General features: G+C 45.1%; 1 protein-coding gene and 1 long non-coding RNA gene across 2 annotated transcripts in view; one reads left to right on the top strand and one right to left on the bottom strand.

Annotated features, from left to right (window-relative positions):
* Cdrt4 (CMT1A duplicated region transcript 4) overlaps positions 1-3,120 on the top strand; it is a 34,351-nt gene extending 31,231 nt beyond the window's left edge. Inside the window, exon 2 of the mRNA XM_021177816.2 lies at positions 2,597-3,120. Coding sequence (XP_021033475.1) covers positions 2,597-3,048 — 452 coding nt within the window. The 3' untranslated portion in view covers positions 3,049-3,120. The remainder of the gene's footprint in view (positions 1-2,596) is intronic.
* Positions 961-14,165, bottom strand: LOC110305738 (uncharacterized). The gene is made up of 3 exons (XR_002379186.1): positions 13,974-14,165; positions 13,774-13,842; positions 961-1,269 (listed from the first exon to the last, which is right to left on the bottom strand). It is a non-coding gene; the product is annotated as an uncharacterized LOC110305738 (long non-coding RNA).
* Between the last annotated feature and the right edge of the window lie 12,481 nt (positions 14,166-26,646).

Raw genomic sequence — 26,646 nt, 5'->3', positions numbered from 1 at the left:
TTGGAGCCTTCAGGGTCTGCCCAGGACTCAGACTGTAAAGCCAGGGGATCTGAAAGCAGGACCCTGAAGAACCACTCATGGCAACCTAAGGAGCTGGAGCAAGGCCACACAGAAGGCATCAGGACTCACCCAGTTCTCCTGTGAGGGACAGATCACAGGACTTAGGATCCCCAGGGTGGCTACTGATCACTTGTCAGATCAGCGTGAGGAGGCCCTGGCTTTCCAGTTTTCCCAAAGCCATTTGTATCTGTGATTGAGAGAGAACTGGAGCAGAAGAATACAGGAGGAGTTGGGGGATGGGAAGAGGGGCCTGTTCTTGAGCTGACAGAGAACACAACATGTTTAGCAGACTCCATGGCTACTGCTTGCTGTGCTTCAGCCATGGTCACATAAACGTCTACCCGGCAAGATCTTGGCACTTGCCTTGAGGATACAATGAGGGGACATGGAGAGGTGACATCCAAGTCTGTACTTGGAACACCCATGAGTCTTTCTTAATGAGAGGTGATGTCACGTGTCTTCTTCAGGCAGTGGAATACATGACCTTTGCAGGGGTTTGGATCCCTTCTTCAGCACATTCTTTATTGACAGATCTGTCCCCAGACAAACTCCAGCTTCTCAATGTCCCCAAGGCAACACAGCTGTCTACAATAGTTCCTATTCCCCAGGGGATTTTTCCCAAGACACCCATGAAGGCCTGAAACAGTGGATAGCATTAAACTTTCTATCTCCCATGTTTCCTCCTATGTATGAGTATCCATGGTGAGGTTTGATTTAAAGTTAAGCTTGCCGAAATTAATAATATAGTATGAGATGATAAAAGCATTAGTTAGTTAGTTATTTCTGGAACGTTCTCCTTTATCTTTTCAGGTAACTGGAATCGTGGAAAGTAACACAAGGGTTTAGGAGCTACCTCTCTTGACCACCAGTTACCATGTTTGTTTGAACTCAGGTTAGAGATGGCAAGATGAATTTGTTGAATTCTTCTGCCTCATAAACTCCCACTGAAATGACCTAAGGCTATAAAACCAGGGAAAGGATTCACTACCAGAGAAAATGGGGACAGTGCCAGACGTAGAGGAGGTGCTTGGCTTTTCTGGAACACAGAGTGACTGCAAAGGGCCAAGCAAACGGGCAGGTAGACTTCTCACCAAACTCCCCACTGCAGTCTCAGATGTCAGAACTTTGGAGCAGCAGCCACAGGAAGGAACGTGTTCAGTTCAGGCCCACCGTTAGAATGCTGTACAAGCTTACCAGCTGCAATTCTGTCTGTCGAAGAGAGAGAATGTCTGCATCATAAGATGCAATAAAGACTTGAGACAAGGTACACATCTAGAGAAATAGCTGGAAAGTAATAGCTGTCCTTTAACAATTACTGCCTGTCACAGACTGCTAAGGTTTTGGAACAAGTATATTGCTAATATTCAAGGAAGCTTTCAGAACATAGACTCATTCTAACAAGACAATGCCTCTAACGAGGCAACTGGAGTTCAGAAAGGGCGAGACACTTGTTCAAGGTTCATCCTCTTTTGGGTATAGTAGACGGATGCTCTAAGTCTTCAACCTACTTTACTAATGTTTCTGATTTGGTTGTTTTTGTTTTGTTCTAGCTTATCTTGTTTTGTTTTGTTTTGGCAGTGTCTCATATCTCTCAGGACAGACTCTGACTTCTGATTTTCCTGTCTTGACTAAGTTATCCGTTTAAGCCGCCACACCCAGCTGACACTTCTCTTTTTAGCAGTGCTGGGTCTCAAGCATGGGCCTCATCCATGCCGGATGAGCATTACACCAGTGAACTCTGGTCCTCTAAGCTATAGTCTTTCAAGCTGTAATATATCATTGACAGTACGTATGCAGGTAGTTACAAATCCTTGAACACAATCAATGGTCCATCCAAAACACTTAAAAACCTGCCACTGTCTTTTACATAGTGCAGTATAATAACCAGTCATACAGCTTTGGTTGTGTTATATTTTTGTTATGTAGAGGTAATTTTGAAGCACAAGGGAGGATATACTTAGTTTCTATAGAAACGCTACAACTTGGTTTTCCCACTTAAAAATTTTTTTTTTTTAGAAACAGCCTATGTAGCTCAGGCTGCCCCCAAACTTGTAATCCACCTGCCTCAGCCTCCTGAGTTATTATATATTACAGGTACAAGCCTCCATGCCCACCATACCTTTCAATAAAGAGCTTACGCATGCATAGAGTTTGGTGACTGTAGGTAGAAGCCCCTGGAGTGAACCCCTGTAACTACTCAAGGACCACCATGTTACAGGCCTTCAGCAACTTCTAAGCAGTTCACTGAGGACCATAGAGTTTGGGCCTTAAGCCACTTGAAAGTGAGCCCGCACAATTCCAAGTCTTCTCTCTCTCTCTCTCTCTCTCTCTCTCACACACACACACACACACAGCATTCTGCTGCTCTTTAGTCAATATAGTCTGTAGAATATTATTCTGTTTGGGATTGGATTTTACTCCCACTAGATAAGGGGGGGAGGGGCGGCGGAGATCTCAAACTATGGTCCTAGCCCCCTGGTGTTCTGTGGATTACTGAGCATTCGAACGCTTCTAAACCCCTGTGTTTCTCTTCTAGCAAGACTCACGGAAAACATTGGACTCCCTCTGATACTGCTTGAAAAACACAACCCTTGGCCAGCCTATGTCACTTACATCTCCCCAGCAGTAACCCGAATCACCGAAAAAGGCTGGGCCAGGGATCTGGAGTACATTTATGCTGCTGAGAAAAATGGCAAGCCAATAAGGCCTAGCAAACCTAGTGCCATGCTGCTGAAGAGGAAGAAGCTGTCCAAGCCCTCAGAACTCGTGCTGAAAGAGACCCTGTCAGAGACCATGCTACCTGTGTGGGAATGCTCCACCACGTATGTGAGTCCAACATTTGTCCCAGAACCTGCACAACTCCAAATGGATGCCAGAGAGGGGCCCACAGCAAACTACAACAAGATCATTTTCTCCAAGAGGCCTGTGATGAGCAAACTTCCATTTGGCTTACTACAGGCCAGCAAGGAGACGCATACCAAAGTTTAGCAAAGAGCCCTGTAGCCATCGCCTGAGAATGACAACAGTTACTCTCCATTTGCTACAAATTACATCATGTCCTGGAAACTTGATGTTGTTCTTGTTTATACAGACGTTGTCAGTCAGAGACCTTATCAGAAAGTGGGCTGGGGGAGTATTTGGATAGACAACCCCAACACTAGAGTCTGTTGAAGTGGGACAGCTATAGATTCTGAGGGTCTAACTGTAGGCATGTTTATCCACATCCAGACAGCAGACAGAAACCACAGCAGTGACTTTAGCAGTCATAATTTAGTAAGCTCTTTAACCAGGCAACTTAAGAGGGCAGAAAGGTAAAAGAAACCAGTTACCAACAGAGGGTAGCCCCTGTGTGAAACCAGTTCTGTTCCTGGATGTATTGAGTGTTAGATGTTTGCAGAAGGGAGATATAGGATGAAGCTCAGACTTCCTGAGGTGGGGACTGGGTATGCTCAGCTTGTACTGCTGCCGATGCAGTGCTGAGAAGAGCCCCTGAGGGAACACATCCTCCCCTCTGAGAAGGGGTCTCTGTTCACCTGGCACCACTGAGGCTGGTTCAGTTGAGTGTTAGAAACTCAAAAACTGGAAGGCATTCAAATGGTCCTGGAAGGCATTGCCCCTGGCTGGCTGACAGAAAGGGATCTGAGGGAAGCTGACAGAGGCAGAATGGAGTCAGCAGAAACCAACAGGATGCAGCTAGAGTTTCTTCAACCCCTCTAACCATGCAGACTCTTGCTAGTGTGTCCTCTGTGGACAGGGTTTCAGGGGCATAAGAAGAGATGTGGCTGGCTGATTTCCAACCCTAGCATCTCCCAGGCATATGTAGCACAGAGGAGAGGATGATCTTTTGAAGCCAACAGAAAATTAGCTCAGTAACCACCGGTGTGATGCTCCTTGTGGCACCTGAATCTGGCATTGGAGAGCTTCCCCCCAAACCCCTTGGCGGTTGTGATGGTTTGAATGTGCTTGGCCCAGAGAGTGGCACTATTAAGTAGGATGTATGGCCTTGTGGAGTAGGTGTGGTCTTGTTGAAGTGTGTCACTGTTGAGGTGGGCTCTGAGACCTTCCTTCTAACTTTCTGGAAGTTGGTCTTTTCCTAGCTGCCTTCAGTACGAGAGATAGAACTCTCAACTCCTCCAGTGCTATGCCTGCCTGGATGCTGCCATTCCTCCTGCCATAATGATAATGGACTGAACCTCTGAATTCGTAAGCCAACCCCAATTAAAATTTGTCCTTATAAGAATTGCCTTGATCATGGTGTCTGTCCACCGCAGTAAAACCCTAACGGAGAGAGGGTTTGGTCCCTGGAGTGGGGTATTGCTGTGATAGGCCTGACCACGTTTCTCTTTGGAAGTCTAGGTTGGGATACTGGGGTCTGGCCATTTAGGGGCTTGGGCATCTCTTGCTATATCTCCAAGAAGAATTGTCCCTGGGCAGGACTAGCTGGGCATGTAAGAAATTTGTTGGTTATTGGTTGCAAGAAGATCCTTAGCCTCAGTGACTTACAGTGTGCAATGCTTTGATGTGTCAACTGGTTCAGACTTTCCCAAGGGTTATGAGGACATGGACCAATGGGTCCATCTCTCCAAAGGGTGCTGTGACTAAAGTCCTGGAGGTCCTGGAGTACCAAGACAAAGAGGAGGAGATGCCTTTGACTTCACAGCCTACTAGCACACAGGTCCCATTACCCTAGGTGTAGCCCTGAAATCTCAAGGTCTAGGAAAGCCAGGAGCATACTTGTTGGGACTAACTTTGTTTATCACTGATGTTTCCAGAAATAAGCATGGAGCCTTTCCAGGACCCTGACAACTATCTGGAGCAGTCAGGGCATGCATGAAGTGGAATGTGGATTATTTCCACGTAACCTCATCTGCTTGTTCAAACCAGGGAGGCCTGGAGTATCTCAGGTTACTCTGAGCACAGTTAATGGCAATCTTGAAGAAGGAACTGGCTTTCTTTGATGTCTCACAGTCTATAGCCACCTCTTATTTATCTCCTCCCTGTGTGCTGTGTTTTGCTTAGCAGAGTCGCTGCAGTGGCTCTTGCTGCTTTTGTAGTCCGTGTAAGAATCAGAACGCACACTTTTTTAGCCTATCTGTGTTGCTGGCAACTAAGGCCACATTCTGACACATTTCATTCAGATTTCATACAGATTCCTTGGCTTCCCGTGCACAATATGATAGTTACCATTTGCAAATTCCAAGGCGGGGGGTGGGGGGGCAGACAGTTGACCTTTAACCTCCACAAGCTGCTGATCGGATTTGCTTTGGACATCAAGCAGTCCTGCCTTCTGGAGTATCCTTAGCTGTGGCCTGGGGGGACATCTTAATGGAGATTAGGCCTGCCCCAATGAGAAGAGGCTGCCAGAATCTGCAGGGAAACTCCCAGAACAGAGGTTCTGGTAGAGGTGTATACATTTGGGGGTTGCCTGAGCTCTCTCTAACTGGAACGAGAGATAGAGATGGGACCTGAGCGGATAGAGTAGATACTTTGAGATGGGACCTGAGCGGATAGAGTAGATACTTTGTGAGCCATGCCGAAGTGAGGTAGACGGAGCATGCCCAGTGTGCCTTTTTGATTTTGCGGTCCAGGATCCTTATGCAGGAGGGTTAATGTCACACAGTTATACAGCTTCCTCCTTTAGGATATGCAGAACACAGTGAGCTCCTGAGCCAGAGGAGTTCTGGGTCTTGTCAGGGCTCCTTCAAGATAGCTAAGCAAACGTGGGAAATAGAGGAGCCAGCATAGGGAAGAAACCTGCCCCCTGCACTGGAATCTCCTTCAGTTACTGACCACGCATCTGTGGAGATAAAGAACAAGGCTTAAATGCTCTAGTCCTCCAGCTGCTCTCTGTGTGAGTGAGCAACTGTAGCAAAAAGATTACAAAGTGTTCTCTAAGCTTTGTCCAAGCCAACAGGGCCTTCTGCACCACTTGGTTCTGGCTTTAAGTTAGTCCCCACCCCTAGACTCTTTTAAGGAATCTCCGTTTGTTTGTACAGACCAAAAAGGACACTTTTTTTTTTTTTTTTTAAGAGCTTTCAAGTTATCTGTGGCAGATAGAGCACAGACTGAGAAAGCCACGGAAGGGCTGTGGGGGAGGGGGAAGGAGACAGATTTGATGGAAACTCAAAGCTGACTTTCTGTTTGATGAAACACCTCTTCCTACTTCTTACCCCTCTCTGGCTCATATCTCTTTTATCTGGGACCCAGGGCCTTAGCCAACTACTTGGCAATCACAGGGTGACATTACTAGATCCCTAGGGGGGCATGGTTGGGTTCTTGGGGAGAGCCAGGAGGCAATATAGAACACCTGTATTGTGTCCGTACAGGGCCCTGACACTTGGCACACACTGTAGGATGCTTGGCCGCGTACTGCAAACACGGAACAAGAGACAAATTAACTATGAAATTATGTTGCTTCCCGGAAAGGTTACAGACTACACTTGGAATTTCATCACTCCGTATTCTATGCCACCCCACACTCTGTACCTCACCCTAAGCATGGCTGACTTTTCCATGTAGAGCCTCCTTGTGGGTGCACAAACTGAGTGTAGGTGGCGTGACCTTGACATTATATTCCAGAGGTAGTGAACATTCCCTCCCCACCTCTGGCATTTCTAGGTGGTTCTTTTACTGACTCATTCGCTTCCTGTCTCCATTCAACCTTTCAGCGACCCAGAGCGGCCCGACCCATTCTTTTCAGTAGAGAGAGGGACCTGAGATGTTGCAGGATTTCAGACAAGTTGGGAACTTGACTCCTGGCACTGTTTCTGCACATGGGCCAAGTCGGCAGATATTTTTTGTAGAGATCAGTCAGTTTGAGAGCCAGCAGCAGCTGGAGGGAAGTTGGTCTGAGTGTGGCTGACTCTATTTACACTTTTGCACACTGGAACCTGTGCGTATCCACTTTACTGTTCAGAATCCTGGGACGAGCTTACTTTGGTAAGTGGGTGATAGTGGAAGTAAAGAGAGCCTTGGTTGGTCCTCAAGTAGTTCAGCAGCGAGTGTAGGGGTCACTTTTGAACTCAATACTTTGCCTGCTCTCAGATCACCTCAAATTTGTATCGGTGATAGTTCTGCTGAGTTTGGTCTGCAATTGCTGAGCCCAGGGTATATTGTTAAGCAGCTTTCCCTGAGACTCTTGTTCATGTGGTCAGCTTGCTCTGTGCCTGTTGCCCTGTAGGGATTAGACAAGTCTGGCCACATTCTCCTGTGTTCCCTGGAGTGTGGTATGTGTACTGGGCCAGAATTGGTGCTCAAATATTGAGTAAGGAGTTTTTAAGAGCAAGCTCTAAGACTCAAAACAGAAAGTACCAAGAAGAGACTACTTCAGTGACAAGAGGTTAGTAAACACACATTTTTTTTTTTTTGTAGGTGGGAATAGGCTGCCTTGCCGTAAACTCTACTCCTAGTCTTAATTCTATTATCTAAATAAGAATAATGGACACCTTTTATGCCCTTTTTCTTTTAGGGTACTGGCAAAACAGAAGGAGCATGAGACACAAAGTCATACATAAAACACATGGTTAGTCTGTCCCTTTAAAAAGCCTTTCAAGCCTGCGTGAGGAGGTTCCAAGCTTATTTTTCTTTCTCTAGCCTTTATCAGAAGGGACATAATTTCACAGCCCTAATGCAGCATGCTGACAGGCATCCTGCAAGTGCACACCAAGTGCTTGCTTGTGCCAGGCAGCGTGCCAGGGCCTTGGGTGGACATGGCAGACATGCGATTCTATTTTTGTGGTAGAGACACTGGACACGCATACAGTCCGGGCAGCATAAGGAGTGCTTTGCAGAAGCAGGAGGCACTGTAAGAGTGGATTTGCCGAGGGCTCATGACCTCCCTTCCTCATGCAGAGGGGATGATGGGAGGAGGCAGGATTAGTCTCAGGACAGCTGCTCATAAAAGAGAGTGAGGTCATGTTGAAGCTGTGGCCAAATTGAATTTTCGTGGCTGGGTGAGTTTTTAAAACTTTGCAGAGCTGCCTTCAGTTTATATTCAGCCCCGGTTTCCGTGTTTGTTTCTATAGCACCATGGAGCTGATCCCTAGTTCAGGCTGGCTTTTGGTGACAGCATCTCCCTTTCTGGTCCTAGTGACAACACAGAAGAAGTGCCAAGCGTTTGCCTGGTGGTCTGTCCTGGACAACTGGGCTAGACATTGACAAAGGAGACCTTGAGGACTCTTGAGCGTTCATGCCAGACCTGGGCAGGTGCCAGACCCCAGCCTCCAGCAGCCTTCAGATTCCAACCTCCATTTCCCTAGCTCTCTCATGTAGAAGTGCCAGTTCTGGCCTTCATGTCTCCTCCCCGCAGCCTGCTTACTTTCCCAGATCTCTGTAGTGAGGGCATGGGGTGCATTTTAATCTTGATATTACTCTTTATTGTCATGGTTCTTTCCTTTTCCTCTGTCCCTTCCTCTCTTTTCTTTCTTCTTTCCCTTCCTCCTTATCTACTTCCTGCTTCCCTTCCTTCCCTTTTCTGTTTTTTCATTACCTTTTGATCTCCATTGGTGTGTGTGTGTGATTGATTGATTGATTGATTGATTGATTGCAAAATAAAATGATGCTGCTTGTAAGTAGCTGGTTTTCTTACGATCTGTGAATACGGATTCTGACCTCTGCAAACTTTCGGAGGGCATGTTCTTTTCATATGCAGTTATCAGGAGTAGAAGTCTCATCCCAAGGACAGTGGGAAGTTCCCAAGCCTTTCCTGAAAAACTCTGAGGGATGCTTGCATAGTCCACAAAATTGTCTCGATGGCCACTTGTCAACCTGGTCACCAGTATCATCCCAGAAAAAGAATTATCTTCCTTTACTTTGACATAGCCATTGGGGCTCTTGCAGACTCCCAAAGCATAGCGCTGTGTAGGGCATAAAAGCCAAACCTTGAAGGCTTAGGGAGAAGGGCAGCAGAATGCTAGTTGCTGCTAGGCAGGGTGACTTTCAGGGGCCCACAACCTAAGCTTGATTTCTGTTCTGTGCTGAAGGCCAGCTCCACTTTGAACATGGATCAGTACAGTACTCCGCAGTGCCTTTATTAATCCTAGAGATGAAGCCTCATGCAGCCCACTTTCTCATACCAATAGCTTCCTGATTCTCTCCATCACAGACACAATGGCACTGGTAACACTGTCGCTTTATTCTTCTGTTGTGTCTAGTTCTGTGGCCCGGAAAAGACAATGACAACATTCAGCAGGGTACTCCCTATTGCCTGCCTTGCCCTATCTAGCATAACAGAACGGCCAAGGCTTCATATCAGCTGAGCAGAGCAAAGGACTCTAACCTGGTCCTCTATCTACTTTATATCATGTCTAGATTATAAATATGACAAAGTGAAGATTATGTAAATGTTATTCTTCTATGTGGTTGATGAATAATGACAATAAAAAGCTCTGTGTGTTCAATACTTTTTAAAACGTTCTTTAAAAATATTGTCTATCAAGTTTGTTGACTCTGGACACAGTATCTATAGATATGGAGGACTCTGTTTATATGGAAGGATACACAATGTGTATAACTTTCTTACTTGTTGCCAGTACTGAAGGACAGCTACTGAGGGAAACCTGCTCTGAGATTCAGAGACCTACTGAAACATGCTACAACTCCCACAAGTAAAGAAAAGACACCATCCTGCTAGACCTCAGCCTTTCTCAGTTAGACACATGATCTCACCACATGGGTGCCATGATCTTCCCAGTTCCAAAATCCTCACTCTGGATCCTCCTCAAGTTGGCATATCACAGCCCCTCTGAAGAGGGCATGGTGCAACCACCACCCAGGACATGTGCCCAGCAAGCAGCCATGGAATTCTGACCTGATTAGAAGCAGAACTTGCAGATATCAGTGTTGGCAGCTGCGGGGATGCTCCATGCAACTTGAAGCATAGTGAACCGGCAGATTTGGGCTGCAGGCCCATGTGGGTGTGGGTGTGGGTGTCTCCCTGCTTGTGGGGCTCCTGAGGCAGGGCTCTAGTTGAGACGTATCTATTTCACATATCACTGTTTCGTATCAGAGTTCTGAATTGGACTGAACTAAATTAAGGCTTTTTGGTCATGAGCTGAAAATTGTTTCAATAAGCATACACATTTACAGTGACATGAAGTAGGTGATGAGTTGTATAATCGCCACATCTGCAGCTATGCCGGAACCTCTGAAAGGAGACACTTTTTCCCTTGGTGTGGAAGGGTAAGAAAGATTCTGTCTGGTGCGTGTGCCCAATGGAGACATTACACTTAGAAGAACAGCACTGTGGGGCTGGAGAGATGACTCAGCAGTTAATAGCATCGGATGCTCTTTGAGAATGCAGGGTAGATTTCCAGCAGTCACATGGTGGCTTCCGACAGCAACCCTAGCTAACAACTCTGCAACTAGGAGGTTCTCTTAGCTCAGTGTGTTGGCCACTATTTTGTAGCGGTGACAAAATAGCTTTACAAGCTTAGAGGAGAATGCCCATGGTTTCAGAGGTCTCAGTACACGGAGGGCTGTTTTCCTTGCTTCTCTGAGTCTGAGGGAGCTCATTAGTTACCTTGTGGTGGCCAAGAGTCAGAAAGAGGGGAGGGGAGAGGGGAGAGGGGAGAGGGGAGAGGGGAGAGGGACAGTCTTCCCAGGCACAGAGCAATGACTTACTCCTTTCAACCAGGCCAGTCAACTGGGAACTCATCAATATCTTCACTTATTGAGTGCCCTCATGGTCTCTGCAGCACTTGGGACAGAGGGACCCAGCCTTCACCATGGGAGCCTTTGGGCACATTCCAGCTTCAGTCCATTACAGAACCACTCAGAGAAGTTGCTACCATTGGAAACAGAGTGTTTAGCTGGTCCATGCTGGTGCATGCTTATCATCACAGCACATGGGAGGCAGAGTCAGGCAGATTTCTGTCAAATCAACCTGGTCTACAGAGTGAGTTCCAGGACAGCCAGGACTACACGGAGAAACCCTGTCTTGAAAAACCAAACAAACACAAAACAAAGAAGGAAAAGAAACAGTGTCTCAAGTCCCTCAACCTCAGTAATTTGTTCTGCAGTGGAGAGGGAAGACAGGTGAGGTACCATCTGCTCATTTGAGGAACTGACTTGAGCAACAAGTGAATATGCTTGCTGAAACAAAGAAGCAGGTTGGGCGATGGCTCAGTCAGCAAAATGCCTGGATGCAAGCACCGGTCTCCGGGGACATGCGTGTGAAACCTCCGGCTGGTTAGGGTGTGGATACAAGGACAGGTGGATCTTCCGAGCTCATTGGCTAGCCAGCCTAGCCTAGGGATGGGCTCCAGGTCCAATGAGAGAGGTCACAAAAACCAAAGTAGAGTTTTAGATAGCCCCTTTCCCATTGGATGGCTCCACATCATTGTGTATATTGATTATTGGTAACAAAAAATAAGGGATGTAGTTGAAAGGAGGATGGGGTCGGGGATACTAGTGGGTGTTGGAGGGAGAGGTTATGCTAGACAGACGTGATCAAAATAGAAAAGTATGAAAAATTCAAAGAATTTGAATCTCAAGAATATGGGAGATGCCTGCCTCTGGCCTCTATAGACACTGACACATGGGTGCAGATGCACCCATGTGAACACACACACACACACACACACACACACACACACACACACACACACGCACGCACACGAGACTAGTAAATAGAATACAGAATCCCCAACCTGCCTCCCCTGAGCCATATTCAGCTTCCTAAAACCTACTGTCATTAATGGGTTGGTGTACATATTTTGGGATGTGCTCTTAGTCTATTTGCAGAACTTTAAGATCACTTCACACGTCCTTTGAAGTGAAAGACCAACCAACAACCAGCTGGCCTCTCCACCTCTCTTGTACCTCTCTCAGCTCCCTTCCAGTAGCTCTGCCTGAGCCCCCATGACCTTACTGAGCCTCACCCACACCAACAAGCTCCCTCCTCATGCTTCCCTACCTGCCCTCCTCCTCACTGGAATCTCTCTCTCCAGCTGCCTGGTTCTCTTGCCTACTCTCTATGTCTCCACCCATGTGTGCTGCTATTTCCTGAGTGTCTCTTCTAAGGTGCTTACCTTCTTACTCCATTACCCCCCCCCCCACATACTTCTGTACCGTACAGCACAGCATAGATTCCACCTTCTGTTGACCGTTGTTCTCCTTCACTGAATGAAGCTTTACCAGAGCAGAGCGTTTGTCTATTTTGTTCACTGTTGTGTCCGTACTGTGTGGAACAGTGCCTGCCACACAGTGGTTGCTTAGTAAAGTGTAGACCGATGAACACACACATGACCCTCACCCATCCACATACTAACATATTCTATAATACAGGGTCCTGCTCTTGCTTTTCCAAACTCTCTGAAATCTCAGAACTTGTTGCTTGTGGAAAGTCATCTTATTCTTCCAAATGTCTGTTAAGGGTATAATGGTGTTTGTGTTTAACTATTAGTCCTCTTGATGATATTTGAATATCAGTTCCCTAGCCATCATGAACAGTGCTATAGAGTGCCCTAGAGCCTGCCTGGCCTCTTGTGCAGCAGAAGGACCCTGTGTGCTACATCCACTCCAGTAGTGACTCGCTTGGCAGGCCTAAAGGCCTGGAAGCAGTCACTAGGCAAAGAGTTTCACGGAAACTTAGCCTCCTGGCACCTTGGCATTCCCATAGCTAGAATGCCCCAGATTTGTCCCTGCGATATTGTGGAGGGTCTTACATACTTTCTTACAGTATTTTACTGGATAAGAGTTAGAAATCTCAGGGCAAGCTTAGCAAAGTATACTTAGAATCTTCATTACAGTCAGGTATAGCAGACTACATCGCATATTAGAAGACAGTTGGTGAATTCTTCTGACAAATGGAGATTCCCTACAGATACTTAAGAACAGCCAAGTTACACTCATATGCAAAATTTACCAAGGCCTAGAAAAAAGGGGGTTGTGGTATTGCATCATTCAGGATAAGGTCTGCTCGAGCAGAATGCCCCTGATGCTAGCTTTCACAAGGCTCAAAGAAGTAGCATAAATTGTGACTAGGGTGTGAAATCCTTACCTGTCATTAGCTGACTCTACACAGGGCTGTTTTATCTTTACTATAAACATTGCCTGGTTCCTGCCAGTCCTTTGAAGGCATTCCTCTGTTTTGTGTCAGATACTTCAAGGTACCTTGCCTGTTGTGACACCCTACTCCTTTGTTTTCTGTATTATATAAAACTGATGCTAATTTTGACAAAATTACATCCAGATACAGCACTCCCTTGTGTTGTGTCTGTTTGTTACCCCCTTCTCGCCAACTCCTTGCCCACCTGTAACGGGAACCCTGAAATTTCTTCCGCAGATTGAGGGAGGCGGACTGGGGCTGGCCCTCGGCAGAAGATTTCCCACAGATTGAGGGGGGCTGACTGAGCCTTGTCCATGGCACCTGTGTATACTAAGCAAATGTGTTGCCTGGCCCTTTTGTTTTTCATTTTTATCCACCCCTTATTGTTTTGCTCATTAACATAATTGTCATTTTGACCTTGGCTTGAAGGTGATATCTACTTCTGATTCTGATCCCTGATCTGCCTGACAAAATGGGAACAAATCATGGCTGTAAGCCCCCACCACGGTGGCCAAAGTCATGCCAGCCACTAGGCTTTCCTTGTCAACAGGGACCCTATCTATTGGAGCTGTGCACCTGAATAAAGCTTTCCTCTCTAATTGCTTCTGTTGGGTAATTTGTTACACTGAGGAGAAAAGAAACACAGAAAGTAACAATCTTCTTACCAGACCTCAGTTGTCCCAGGCCACATGGCTGCTTGTGCTGAACTGCTGAAATGGCAAAGTGGTTGCCTCCTGTAGGTATGATAGGAAGCGCCAGAATTTGAGCTTTCCAGCTTAGATAGTAGTTTCAAAATACTATCTTTAAAATAGGAAGGAAGGAAGAAGAAAGGAAGAAAATGCAAATCAGAAGAAAGAACGCTCACCTTCATTTTCTTGGTGATTGGCTGCTCAGGGTACACTGGATAGGCTGTGGGGCCACCCTGTGGCCCAAGCTAGAGCCTATCCACTTCCTTTAGCTCTTCTGCATTGTCCAGGCTTCCTGTGGCCCTGTGTGCAGTGGGAGGTTGGTATGAGGTTAATGTTTGGAGTGGGTGAGTGTAGGAAACAAAAGCAGATCTTTACACACTTGTCCTTCTCTGCTTCTTTCTTATAGAATCTTGAAGTGTCCATGGAAACAGGCTCCCATTGTGTGTCTCTGACCAGGGCCTTCTGAGCTGCTTTGAGAGGTCCGGGAAGTAAAACTTGGCTTCTTGGAGAAGCAACTACAAGAGAGCCTGACTCTCAGGGACCCTTACCTGGGAATCATTTGGGTCATGTATTGGATGCCTGTTCCCCTCCTCCAAACATCTCTGTGTTTGAATTCTGATACCACAGGCACTACAGGTGCTTAAACTTTGTTTCTTGTCCAAGATGTACCCAGTCAGCTCCAAACAACCAGTGGCAATGCACAGATCCTGGACCCTTGCCTCCTGTTTTTAGAGACCATGCTGACACTCAAGGAAAGGTGGCTGTGAGTCTGGGAGCTCTTCCATTTGGGTGAATGAGCTATGAGCCCTGTTCAGAGGAGAAGAAAGTCACCTGCCTTCATCCCAGTGCCACCTCAGCATCCTCCCTGGGAGTGTTCAAGTGTCAATCACAGCTCCCAAGTGTCTGCAGGACCTGCACTGAGAGCAAGCCTCTTGGCCTGTGGAATGTCTTCAGGGGTTGTTGGTGCTTGCCTTCCTCAGTGGAGCAGCTGGAGGATCTTGGCTCCACCCACACACGCCCACCAGGGCAAGGCTCCTGTCACCTGATATCTGCATCACAGGCCAGAGGCAATGAGAATTATGGCTGTGTTTACTGAGTAGCAGTCACGGCTGTGGACCATGTGTATTACATCACAGACTCCATGAGGCGGCTGTTTATATTATCCCCATTTTTATCACAGCCATGTGTAAGGATTCAGTGAGTCTATAAAAGGTCTTTAGCTCACTGTAAAATCTCAAGAGTGGTGGCAATTATACACATCAATCAGGGACATTATGTCAGTAGTTTAAAATGACCTACTCACTAGTGGAGTAGTCACACTTCAGAAACTGGCCATCACTGCAGTTCAGGTGTTTGTGTGCATGTGTGCATGTGTGCATGTGTGGGTGTCTTGTGCCCCCCTCACTTTTATAAAAATAATTTAAAATTGGCCTCTCTATTAAAATCAATGTACTTAAAGAGGAGACCCTTCCAAAATTCTTTGATAGAGAAGACATCTTTTTCTGTAGCTTGCTGTCACCATATGGATCATAAAATCCAATGAGAGAAGAGTGGGCTGTGCCTGCAACAACCTTGGCAGGGAGGCAGGAATTGCAATGATGGACAAGGGAGGCAGGAATCGCAATGATGGACAAGAGGCCTGAAGAATGCTAAGGCGCTGCCTAGCAAGCCAGTGGGGTTTGCTATCCCTGGAAGTAGGTGCCTGTGTCCTGCCATAACACTTCTGACAGTGGGGTTTGCTATCCCTGGAAGTAGGTGCCTGTGTCCTGCCATAACACTTCTGACAGTGGGGTTTGCTATCCCTGGAAGTAGGTGCCTGTGTCCTGCCATAACACTTCTGACTTAATTTTCAAAGGGAGCTATAAAAAGTTCATGGCAGCTCCAAGAGATGCTGGTGTGGGAGAGCCACTGGGCAGACTGGACTCAGTTTGAGAGAACAGGTGTCTCCTTGGTTTCAGGTTTCAGTTCTGTGTGGACTTCCCTGTGGGGACTCTGGAAAGGTACCAGGAAGCTTTGCTATTTTGGGTAAGAAGACGTGGTGTGATGTACAAACACCCTATGTAGTTCATCCTTGCCCCACACAAATGCCTGTATGGAATGCCACACCAGTGCCATTGCCACAACTTTCACAACAATGGTTTTTCAACATAGCCTAAAACCAAGGTCTGTGTTGTATGGAATGAAAGTCAACTTGGCAGTTGTGTGGACTAGATCAAAAACAAAGGAAAAATTATTTTGTGTATGTTTGTCAAGCAAGTGAATGTTTATGGAAGGTTATCTATCTATCTATCTATCTATCTATCTATCTATCATCTATCTATCTATCTATCTATCTATCTATCTATCTATCCATCCAATCTATCTAATCTATCATATATCTATCATCTGCCTATATCTATCTATAATCTATCATATCTATCAACTACCATCCATATCTATTTATCATCTACTTGCTTACATATCATCCATCAATCAATCATATATCTGCTTATCATTCATCTATCTATCCATCTATTATCTATCTTGTGGTACTGGTTTTGGAATATAGGGCCTTACACATAATGGCAAAATTCTCTACCTCTTAGATACATAGTAATCCTGGACGGCTTGTTCATAGTCCTGGGGTTTGGTTACAGCTATAAGTTGAGCATTTAATCTAAAAGTCCCAAATCCATAAGATAAACACATTGGAAATGTTTTGCATGTTAACATGACTCCACAGGCAGAAAACTCCATGTCTGACCTCATATGATAGACTACCATCAAAATACAAGTACATTAAAAATATTAGGCAGTGTGGGGGAAAAAAGAGAGGAAGGAAGGAGGAAAGAAAGAAGAAAGAAAGAGGAATGTATACAAACAAGGCAACTTATAGAAGAGTTTATCATGTGCTTACAGAGCCTCCATGACCATCATGGAAGAAGGCGAGGCAGCAGGCAAGCAGGCATGACACTGGAGCAGTAGCTAAACTTATGTTTTGATCGACAAGCATGAGGCAGAGAGAACTAACTGGAAATGGCATGGGCTTTTGAAGTCTCAAAACCATTCCCCAGTGACACACCTCCTCCAACAAAGCCACACCTCCTAATCCTTCCCAAGAAATCCTGCCAACTGGGGACCAAGCAGTCAAAAACACAAACCGATGGTGGCCATTCTTATTTGAACCATCAGGGTCCCATCCCTTAGATATATTATCCTAAATGCGACTGTTCCAAACTTACAGGAGATCTAAAATTAGAAGCATTTCTGACTCAAAGTGTAACTCGCATCATTGCTCACCGTCTATCGGCAATAACTTTGCAGTCTCATGGAGTGGGTGAGACAGTTTGGGACAAGGCTCAGACTGCATTCATTTCCCAACAAGCATACACTGAGAACTACAGTGTACTTCAAAGGAAGCCTCCCTGCTGGGGGTCTGCCAGAAGAACACATCAGAGAAGAGCCCAAGGCAGGTTAGGGTGGTGTACTTAGAAATACCCACTGGTAAGAAATGAACTGAATACCAAAGAAGTTGATAAATAGAGTGGTCTATAAGGAACAGGAGTTGGAAGGAAGATGGCAGTGACTTTACAGAGAGAAAGATCAGTATATTTCCAGTGACTTTACAGAGAGATCAGTAGAAACAGAGCTCTCATATTTCCATGAATTAACGTTCAATGCACTTTTAATGAAGGGGACACCCCTGGACTGGGGTGAAGGCATACATTTTTTCAACCTACTTTTGATAAGGGTTCCACCTCTCCTCTAGGCCACCACCCAGCAGAGGTAGTGGAAGTGAAAAGTTACTAGGATATGGAAGAAGTTGAGCTGCTTAGCAGTAGTTCTTTGGGGGCGAGTTCGATCTTCTTGGGCAGCAATTCAGTCCTGTAGCAAACACCAAATACGATTCAGCAGCTGCAGACCAGTCGTCCAGGCAGGCAGACACCAGGCATGAACTGGCAGCTCCAGTCCAGTCCTTTCAGCAAACAGACACTTGCCACCTGTAGTTCAATCCTGAAGAAACCGCCAGATTTGCCAACTGGCCTGAGGCAAGGCTACTGAAGTGGCAAGCTGCCACAGGGGCCTCACAGTTCATCTGTGAGTTTCTCTCAATGGTGGTGTTACCACAAGTTGAGTTCAACAACGCTATGTAAGGTGAACCAATACATGCGTGTCATTAGTGAAGAATAATTAGGCAGACCAAACCAAACCAATGCTCAGTGCTGGTCCCCCACTATCTGTGGGGTCCTATTTTTATACTCCTTCATCAAGTGTCCTTCCATGTGTTTGCTACATCCAAACATCCTTTCACCCGTGTCTGCTTCAGGAAAACAGTCTTTCATGTGTCTGCTTTAGTAAGACATCCTTTCAGTTGTGTGCCCCAGCAAAACATCATTTGACACAACTAAAGAACTAGAAGTTTCTACTTTACTGGAGGGAGAAGTGAAAAGTAATGCAACTGAACTGAAAATCCTCCAAGGGTGCCAGTATACTTATGACGGCCTCTCCAGAGCTGACAGAGGCAGGGCAGCCCAGAGCCCCTGCTAAGGTTGGGTGATCACAGACTTCTCACTGGAAGAAGGAGCTGAGTGCTGAGGAAACTGTAGACTTTGACCTGTTGGCTCCATGCCTCAGAAAGTACATGCTGTCCCCCAAGACTCTATTTAGAGTGACTGCCAGCAGTTGGCTGCTTGGGTACACCACTGACATGCAACCCGAGGCCTTGGAGTGCCCAGGCTTGGGGCCTTAGGTGTGCTGAGCAAGCCAGACACAGAATATCACCCCTCAGTCTTCACACTCATCAGAGCTGGGAGCAGGCTCAGAATTACAGACACCTCTCATGGGAGTCCAGAAGTTCTTTCATGGGATAATAATGTTCTGTCTTGATGACAATCAAAGGAGCAATTCAGTGAGTGAGCCTCAGAGGGGCTTTAACTGGGCTAGTGCCCAGATAGTTGGGGGTGGTGCCACCCCTGGGCAGGTTGTCCTGGGTTCTATAAGAAAGTAGACTAAGCAAGCCACATGGAGCACGCAGCATTTTGCCATGGTCTCTGCTTCAGTTTCTGCCTTCAGGTATTTGAGCTCCTTCTTTAGCTGCCTTCCATAATGGATTGCAAGCTGTAAAATGAAATAATTTCCTCCCCAAGTTGCTTTTTGGTTGTGTTTTTTATCACAACAATAACGCTGCAAAGTGTAATATCTAGAAGTGGTAAATGTGCACAGAGATGTGTGTGAATTACAGGTAAATACCATGTCTTACAGAGGGGCTGGAACATTCATAGACTTTAGTGTCCTTAGGATATCTGTGAACTCATTCCCAGTGGACAGCAAGAGAATACTGTACGTTGAATGATTTTATATGCATGGAAAGATCATTATCTATCTATCTATCTATCTATCTATCTATCTATCTATCTATCTATCTATCTATCTATCTATAATATGTGTATTTACTTTTTGTAATTATGGAACTTTTCTGTCAAAGCAAAATGTAGACAGTGGTCATACTGAATGGGTGAAAGATGGGTACCTGTGTTTGGGGCTGAGGGTGGGGTGGGGTGGGATGGGGTGCTGCTGTGTGCCAAAGGGCCACTTGCCTTCACTCCATTTCCCTCTCCCCTTTCCTTGGAGACAGCTACAAGCATCTACATGAGGCTGGACATGTGTGAAGAGAAGGGACAGATTCCCCCAGGAGTGACCTCTAAGGTTGCAGCTGTGAAAATGAAGTTGAACCCAGGCTCCATGAGGGTCCATTGCTTCCCCAAATTTGTAAGCCCATGTCCTAACCCCTTGTATGTCAGAATGTGACCAGATTTGGAGATAAGGTCTTTATAGTGACAACCATGTCAAATGTGATCATCGGGGTGGGCCCTAAGCTGGTGATAACTAACAGGAAGGGGGAGCTTGGATGAAGAGGCAGAGGCCCAGGGAAAACAGCATGAGAATGTGGAGAAAGCTGTGCTTGTGTCAAGGGGAGGACCAAGGAGGAGACTCCTCATGGTCCCTAGAGCAGCAGTTCTCAGCCTTTCATAGGGCTCACCTAAGACCATTGGAAAATACACAGATTTTATATTATGATTCATAACAGTTGTAAAAGTACAGTTATGAAGTAGCAATGAAAACAATTTAACAGTTGGGCTCACAACGTGAGGAACTGTACTAAAGGATTTCAGCATCAGGAAGGTTGAGAACCACTGCCCCAGAAAAAAATCCCTGCCAGCTCTCTTGATCTAGATTTCTAGCTTCTGGAACTATGGACGCAACAAACTCTGGCTAGAGTGTTTCTTCCTTTGCAGATCTTTGTACAGCAGCCTTAGGGTAACCTGGAATCAGGGCAGCAGCCGATTTGAAGCACTTATCCAGAGTCTCTCAAGGAAGATGGTGGAGCCCTTGGGGCCTCTGGGAAATATGGATTTTGGCTGCTCCACAGTACTCAGCAAAGAAGAAATTGCTGCCCAGTTCTGCCTGGGGATGCCTGGGGCTGCCCAGGACTGCCCGGTTCTGCCTGGATTCTGCCCAGGGGGCATCACCTTATCTTCTAAGCCAACTGGATTTCCAATCTAGCAAAGGAGGAGAATTCCTGACCTGGCTAAGTTTAGAGGTAGGTTTCTAACTTTAGAGGTAGGTCTCACATCTCAGGTAATCTATCCCAACGAGGTATATAGCACCGAATCCTAAATCTTGGAGAGGAATATAACTGTTTACTGAACGTTTTCCAGAAGCCAAGCGTGTGGGATGTTGAAGTTCCTGATTAATGTGGCCTGCTCTTCTCTCCACTTCTCCATGTCTGCCTACGCAAGTACACAGCAGCTGTTCAAGAAGCTTTGTGCTGTGTCCTCCCTCCTTTTGAAAAAACAAACAAACAAACAAACAAACAAACAAAAAGCCAACCCAACAGCCCAGCTGTACTGACTTTCTCCGCTCTACCACTTCCTTCCCCTCGTCTATTTCCCCCTCTCAGTAATATCATGTTCTTTCACATGGCCATGAATTTATCTTCTCTTAGCATTGCCTTTTCTCTGGGCTACTTATCCTGGTAAAAAACAATAAATGCAGAGCCTAGAGTCAGTGGCCAGGTGGAAGTCTTCTTGCTTGTTCACTGTCAGTGAGCTAGTAGTAGTATCTGGTTAACTATCTATCTATCAATCTATCAATCTATCTATCTATCTATCTATCTATCTATCTATCTATCTATCTATCTACCATCTATCCCTTCAGCTATCCATCCATCCACCCACCCACCCACCCAACTGCCTGACTATCTATTTTATCATATTACATCCATCTATTTATTGTCCAGCTCTTTAAACTTTCTAATGTTCTACAGTATGGTGGGATGTCTCCAGGGCCATATTAACCCATTACACGTTTCCTGAAGAATGAGAACAGAGGACCTCAACGGCTGCAAACAAAGTAATAGAGTGATGGGCACACTAACTGCCCTGATTTCATCAGTACACATTGCATGCATGTATTGAAATAGCACAATTTCTCCCACAGAAACATGCTACTATTACATGTTGGTTAAAAGGGAAAATCAGATCTAAAACTTTATAATTGGGGGGCTGTAGGTGGCTTGGCAGTTAAGAGCACCTATTGCCTTTGCAGAGGAACTGGGGTGGGTCCCCAGTATTCACATGGTGGCTTGGAAATGTCTTTAACTCCTGCCCTGGAGGCTACAGCATCCTCCTCTCACCTCCACAGGCACTGGACACCCATGTGGTACACAGTTAAAACACACCAGCACACAAAAAAATTAAAAAGATGTATAGATTAAAATTGATACAAGTAGAGACTTGTACACATGCATGTATCTTCCCCCAGTCACACCGGACAATATAAAGCCTACCCTTCTGTGGAGATCTCTCCTCGTCATAGGCCTGAGATGTTCATGCAGAGAAGCCAATCATTTGAACCAGAATTCTGAGCTCTCCAAACTACAGATGCACATGAATCTCTTCCAGGGACTCCAGCTCCATCACGAGCTCCTCCCAGCTACATTGCTGCCCCTTAAGATATTTTCAGTTTCAGATCCATTACATAGTTTCTCCCCAAAATATGCATAGAGAAACTGAAGGAAAAGAACACTGACTCTGTTTCTTAGCCATCATTGTTAACACTTTAGCATGATGCTTGTGGGCTTGCTTTACTGTGTTACATCTACTGACCATACATTATATATTCAAGGATGGAATTAAAATTAGTGCATCACCAGATCCCTAAGGGCAGGTGTCCATGAAGTAATTCTTGGATAGCGTAAAACACTGAGGAGAAAGTTTTCTTAGGGATGGATGAATTATTTGGAACTATTTACAATGGTTTCCTTAGAGGGCTTGTAACCCAGCAGAGCATTGTCTCATCATCTGCCAACTCAGGCATACCTACTCTCTCTCTCTCTCTTATCTATCTATCTATCTATCTATCTATCTATCTATCTATCTATCTATCTATCTATCTATCTATCTATCATCTATCTACTATCTATCAATCATCTATCTATCTATCTATCTATCTATCTATCTATCTATCTATCTATCTATCTATCTATCTATCTATCTATCATCTATCTACCTACTATCAATTATCTATCTATCTATTTATCTATCTATCTATCTATCTATCTATCTATCTATCTATCTATCTATCTATCATCTATCTATCAATCATCTATCTATCACCTATCTATCTATCTATCTATCTATCTATCTATCTATCTATCTATCTATCTATCATCTATCTATCTATCTATCTATCTATCTATCTATCTATCTATCTATCATCTATCTACCTACTATCAATTATCTATCTATCTATTTATCTATCTATTATCTATCTATCTATCTATCTATCTATCTATCTATCTATCTATCTATCTATCATCTATCTACTATCTATCAATCATCTATCTATCTATCTATCTATCTATCTATCTATCTATCTATCTATCATCTATCTACCTACTATCAATTATCTATCTATCTATCTATCTATTTATCTATCTATCTATCTATCTATCTATCTATCTATCTATCTATCTATCATCTATCTATCTATCAATTATCTATCTATCACCTATCTATCTATCTATCTATCTATCTATCTATCTATCTATCTATCATCTATCTATCATCTATCTATCACCTATCATCTATCTATCTATCTATCTATCTATCTATCTATCTATCTATCTATCTATCTATCTATCTATCAATTATCTATCTATCTATCTACCTATTATCTATCACCTATCTATCTATCTATCTATCTATCTATCTATCCATCTATCTACCTACTTAAAGTTTAAACCTAAAGTCTTTCACTGAAGAGCCAGCCACCTCACCTGACTAGAACAGGAATTCCTGTGTATGCCCTAGAATATTTTGGGGGCAGAGTGCTTCAGTTGGGGAACTTAACAGTTTTATTTTATGGACAAGGGCTATTTAGTAAATACTAACAAAGCCGAGGAACCACCCACAATTTAGGGAACTCAAATTATAAAATCAAACTTTCTGGGATTTATGCATCACCACACAAAAATTTCTCATGGCATTATACAGCCAAGAGGAAACAGTGGTGTTTTTCATAAACCGTTGACTCTCTTGGCTCTGGAGACAGTGGTGGTGGGGATATCACCCAGTGAGAAGAATCCTGCAGAGTGGTCTGCATACTCTTTGTCATGATCAGAGGGACAGCCTTGAGCTGCTGACTGGTGATGGCTGCAAGGCTTAAACGGAGAGTGGAGAGCCACTGCCTGTTGGAATAAATGCTTCCTGGCCTGAGATGATGGCTGACATAGCTGGTGTTTTAAACACACTTATGGACAGGATATGTGACTGTAAGGGGACAGACAGTTTTCTATGGTAATGACCCCATTACCCAAACAGACCCTTGCCTTGCATCCTTGCTCTCAGAATCCCTTAGTAATGCACATCAAAGTCATCTTCCTTGGGTAGCCACCCAGAGGTGCAGGCAGCTCCTCCATCCTACTTAAGGTTTTGTGTTTGTTTATTTGTTTGTTTTACAGCATTTCTTTCAATTAGAACATTTAGGGCTACTTCAGTGGTGAGTTGGAGAGCTCACCTATGCATCAAGCCCATTTCACAATGGTATTGAGAATTATGTGTAATGGTTCTCATTTCTCTCTGTGTGATACAGTATGACAGATTTGCCTGCCCTAGCTCCACTAGGTGTGGGCTCCTTCACGCAGACCTTGGGCTTCCTGAGTCTTACATTCCCTAACATTTTTGATGAACACTAACTCAGTGACAGAAGTGTCTATCATCTTTGAACAGCAAAGGAGAAAGAGCCATCAGTATACTTCCCAGTGTCACAGTGAGGCTTAGGCGCTGCAGATCAACCTTCCTAACCCCCTGGATCATGGATCTGTGGTGTGTCCAGCCTCTGCCTCCTTGCAGGTGTCTGATCCAGGAACTGGAGGCCTGTGTAGCTGAGTGAGCATGTTCAGTAGATTGGCGGCCTGTCTTCTTTGAACAGAGGGAGCCGTAAAAGCAAAGTAAGCTGTCTATCTTTCAACCCGGATGGTTTTAGATTTCAAAATACATTAAAATTTGCGATAAAATACATTTATCACTAAAATATTTTTGTTAAGTTAGAATGCCAATTGATGGATTTCATAATAGGATTTTCATACACTCATTTTGCGCTCTCTCTCTCTCTCTCTCTCTCTCTGGTTTTTTGAGACAAGGTCTTTGTGCTACCTTGACTGTCCCAGAACTCACTCTGTGGAGGAACTTGGTCTCAGACACAGAGATCTGCCTGCCTCTGCCAACCCCCGACCCTGAGTGCCTGGGTTATAGGCGCGTGTCACCACTGCCAGGCTTACAGTTTATTCTTTGTTCCTCTTTCCCATTGCCCTCCCCATCTCCTGCTGCCTCTTGCTGGCCTCCCTCTTCCCTCCTAGCCCTCCTATCACTTGGATGTCACATGTATTCCATTACTTTCTGTTTTTCTTCCCCACTTCTCACTTCCGGAAGATCACTTCCTGGTCTCTCCCATGCTCTTTGAAGTTTCATGATACAGGGTTACGTATTTGTAATTATAAACATATAAATCTAGGATCCCCATGTGAGGTTTGTCTTTCTGAGCTTGGCTTATTTCACTTAACATGACAAGTTCCAGGGTTATCTGCTTTCCTGAAAAAAAAATCTCATAATTGTATTTTTCTTTACAGGAGAATAAAAGCCCATTGTGTAATTATATCACATTTTCTTTGTTTAAGCATCTGATGATGGACAGCTAAGCTGGCTTCATTTCTTATCTACTGCGGATAGTATGCATCAGTTACCATGGATCTGTAGATCTTCTTGGTCTGTTGGCCCAGAGCCTTGGCACACGCCCTGCAGTGGTAAGGCTAGGTCATGCAGTAGATAAATTTTTAATTGTGTGTGTGTGTGTGTGCGCGCGCGCGCGTCTGTGCATTGAGAAGTTATGTGGACATGAATGTGTGTGCCCCAGAGAGCAGAAGTGTTGGGGGTCCTGAAGCTGGAGTTAGAGGGGGTTGTGAGGTACCTGATGTGAGTACTAAGAATCAAACTTGGGTCCTCTGGGAAAGCTGTGCTCTTAATGGCTGAGACGTCTCTTCAGCTCCTATTTTTAGTTTTTGAGGAACTTCCATACTGACTTCCATGGTGACTGCACCAGTTTGCAGTTGTATCAGCAGTATAAAGGGTTCTTCCCCATACCCTTGCCAGAATCCCCCATAATCCTACCAGTATCCCCCACACCTTCCAGCATCCCCCACACCCTTGCCAGCATCCCCCACAATTCTAACAGCATTCCCCACACCTGTGCCTGAATCCTCCACACCTGTGCCTGCATCCCCTGCCTGCACCCACACACCCTTGCCAGCATCCTCCACACCCTTGCCAGCATCCCCCCCAATCCTAACAGCATCCCCTGCCTGCATCCCCCACACCCATGCCTGCATTCCCCACACCCATGCCCAAATCCTCCACATCCCTGCCTGCATCCCCACACCCCTGTAACCATTCCCCCACACCCCTGCCTGCATCCCCACACCCCTGCCTGCATCCTCAATCCTAACAGCATCCCTCACACCCCTGTCTTCATCCCCCACCAACCCTGCCTGCATCCCCCATACCCTTGCCAGCACCCTCCACACCCTTGCCCCACAATCCTAACAGTACCCCCCCACCCCTGCCTGCATCCCCCACACCCCTGCCTGCACCCCCACAACCCTGCCTGCATCTGTTGTCACTTGTTATCTTGATGTCATTCACTCCAACTGCAGTGAGATGGAATTTCAGACTGGTTTTGATTTGCATTTCTCTTATGACTAAGGATGTTGAACACCTATTAAGCTATTTATGGCCATTTCTATTCTTTCTTTTGGGGACTGTTTATCTAACTCCGAATCCATTTACTGATTGAATGATTTGAATTTGATATGTAATTTCTATATTTTTAAAAATATATATTCTGAATACTAACTCCTCGATCTAGGGTATATTTGGAAAGGACTTTTTTTCCTTCTCATTCTGGAGACTGCCCTGCCTCATCCTCTGGTGACTGTTCTGCTATGCACAAGTGTTTCGAACTTACATGATCTTATTTTGGGTCCCTAGGGTTACATCCTTTGCTCTTGGAGTTCTTTTTAGTAATTTCTTGTCCACGCTTTGTCTTGATGTGTTTTCTTGTTGCAGTTTCAAAGTTTCAGGCCTTGCATTAAGATCTATGATACATTTTTAACTGATTTTGTGCAGATTGAGGGCTATGGGTCTGGTTTAATCTTTCTATGTGTAGATGTCCTGTCTGCCATGCACTGTAGACTGATGAAGTGACTTTTCTTCCAGTTCTAGAAATGCAACTTGAAATCTAGGGATGAACATA

The sequence above is a fragment of the Mus caroli genome, unplaced genomic scaffold (genome assembly GCF_978045245.1).
Source record: "Mus caroli unplaced genomic scaffold, Mus_caroli_1 scaffold_13, whole genome shotgun sequence".
In the NCBI taxonomy this organism is placed as follows: Eukaryota; Metazoa; Chordata; class Mammalia; order Rodentia; family Muridae; genus Mus; species Mus caroli.
This window is presented reverse-complemented; position numbering and strand designations above follow the sequence as displayed.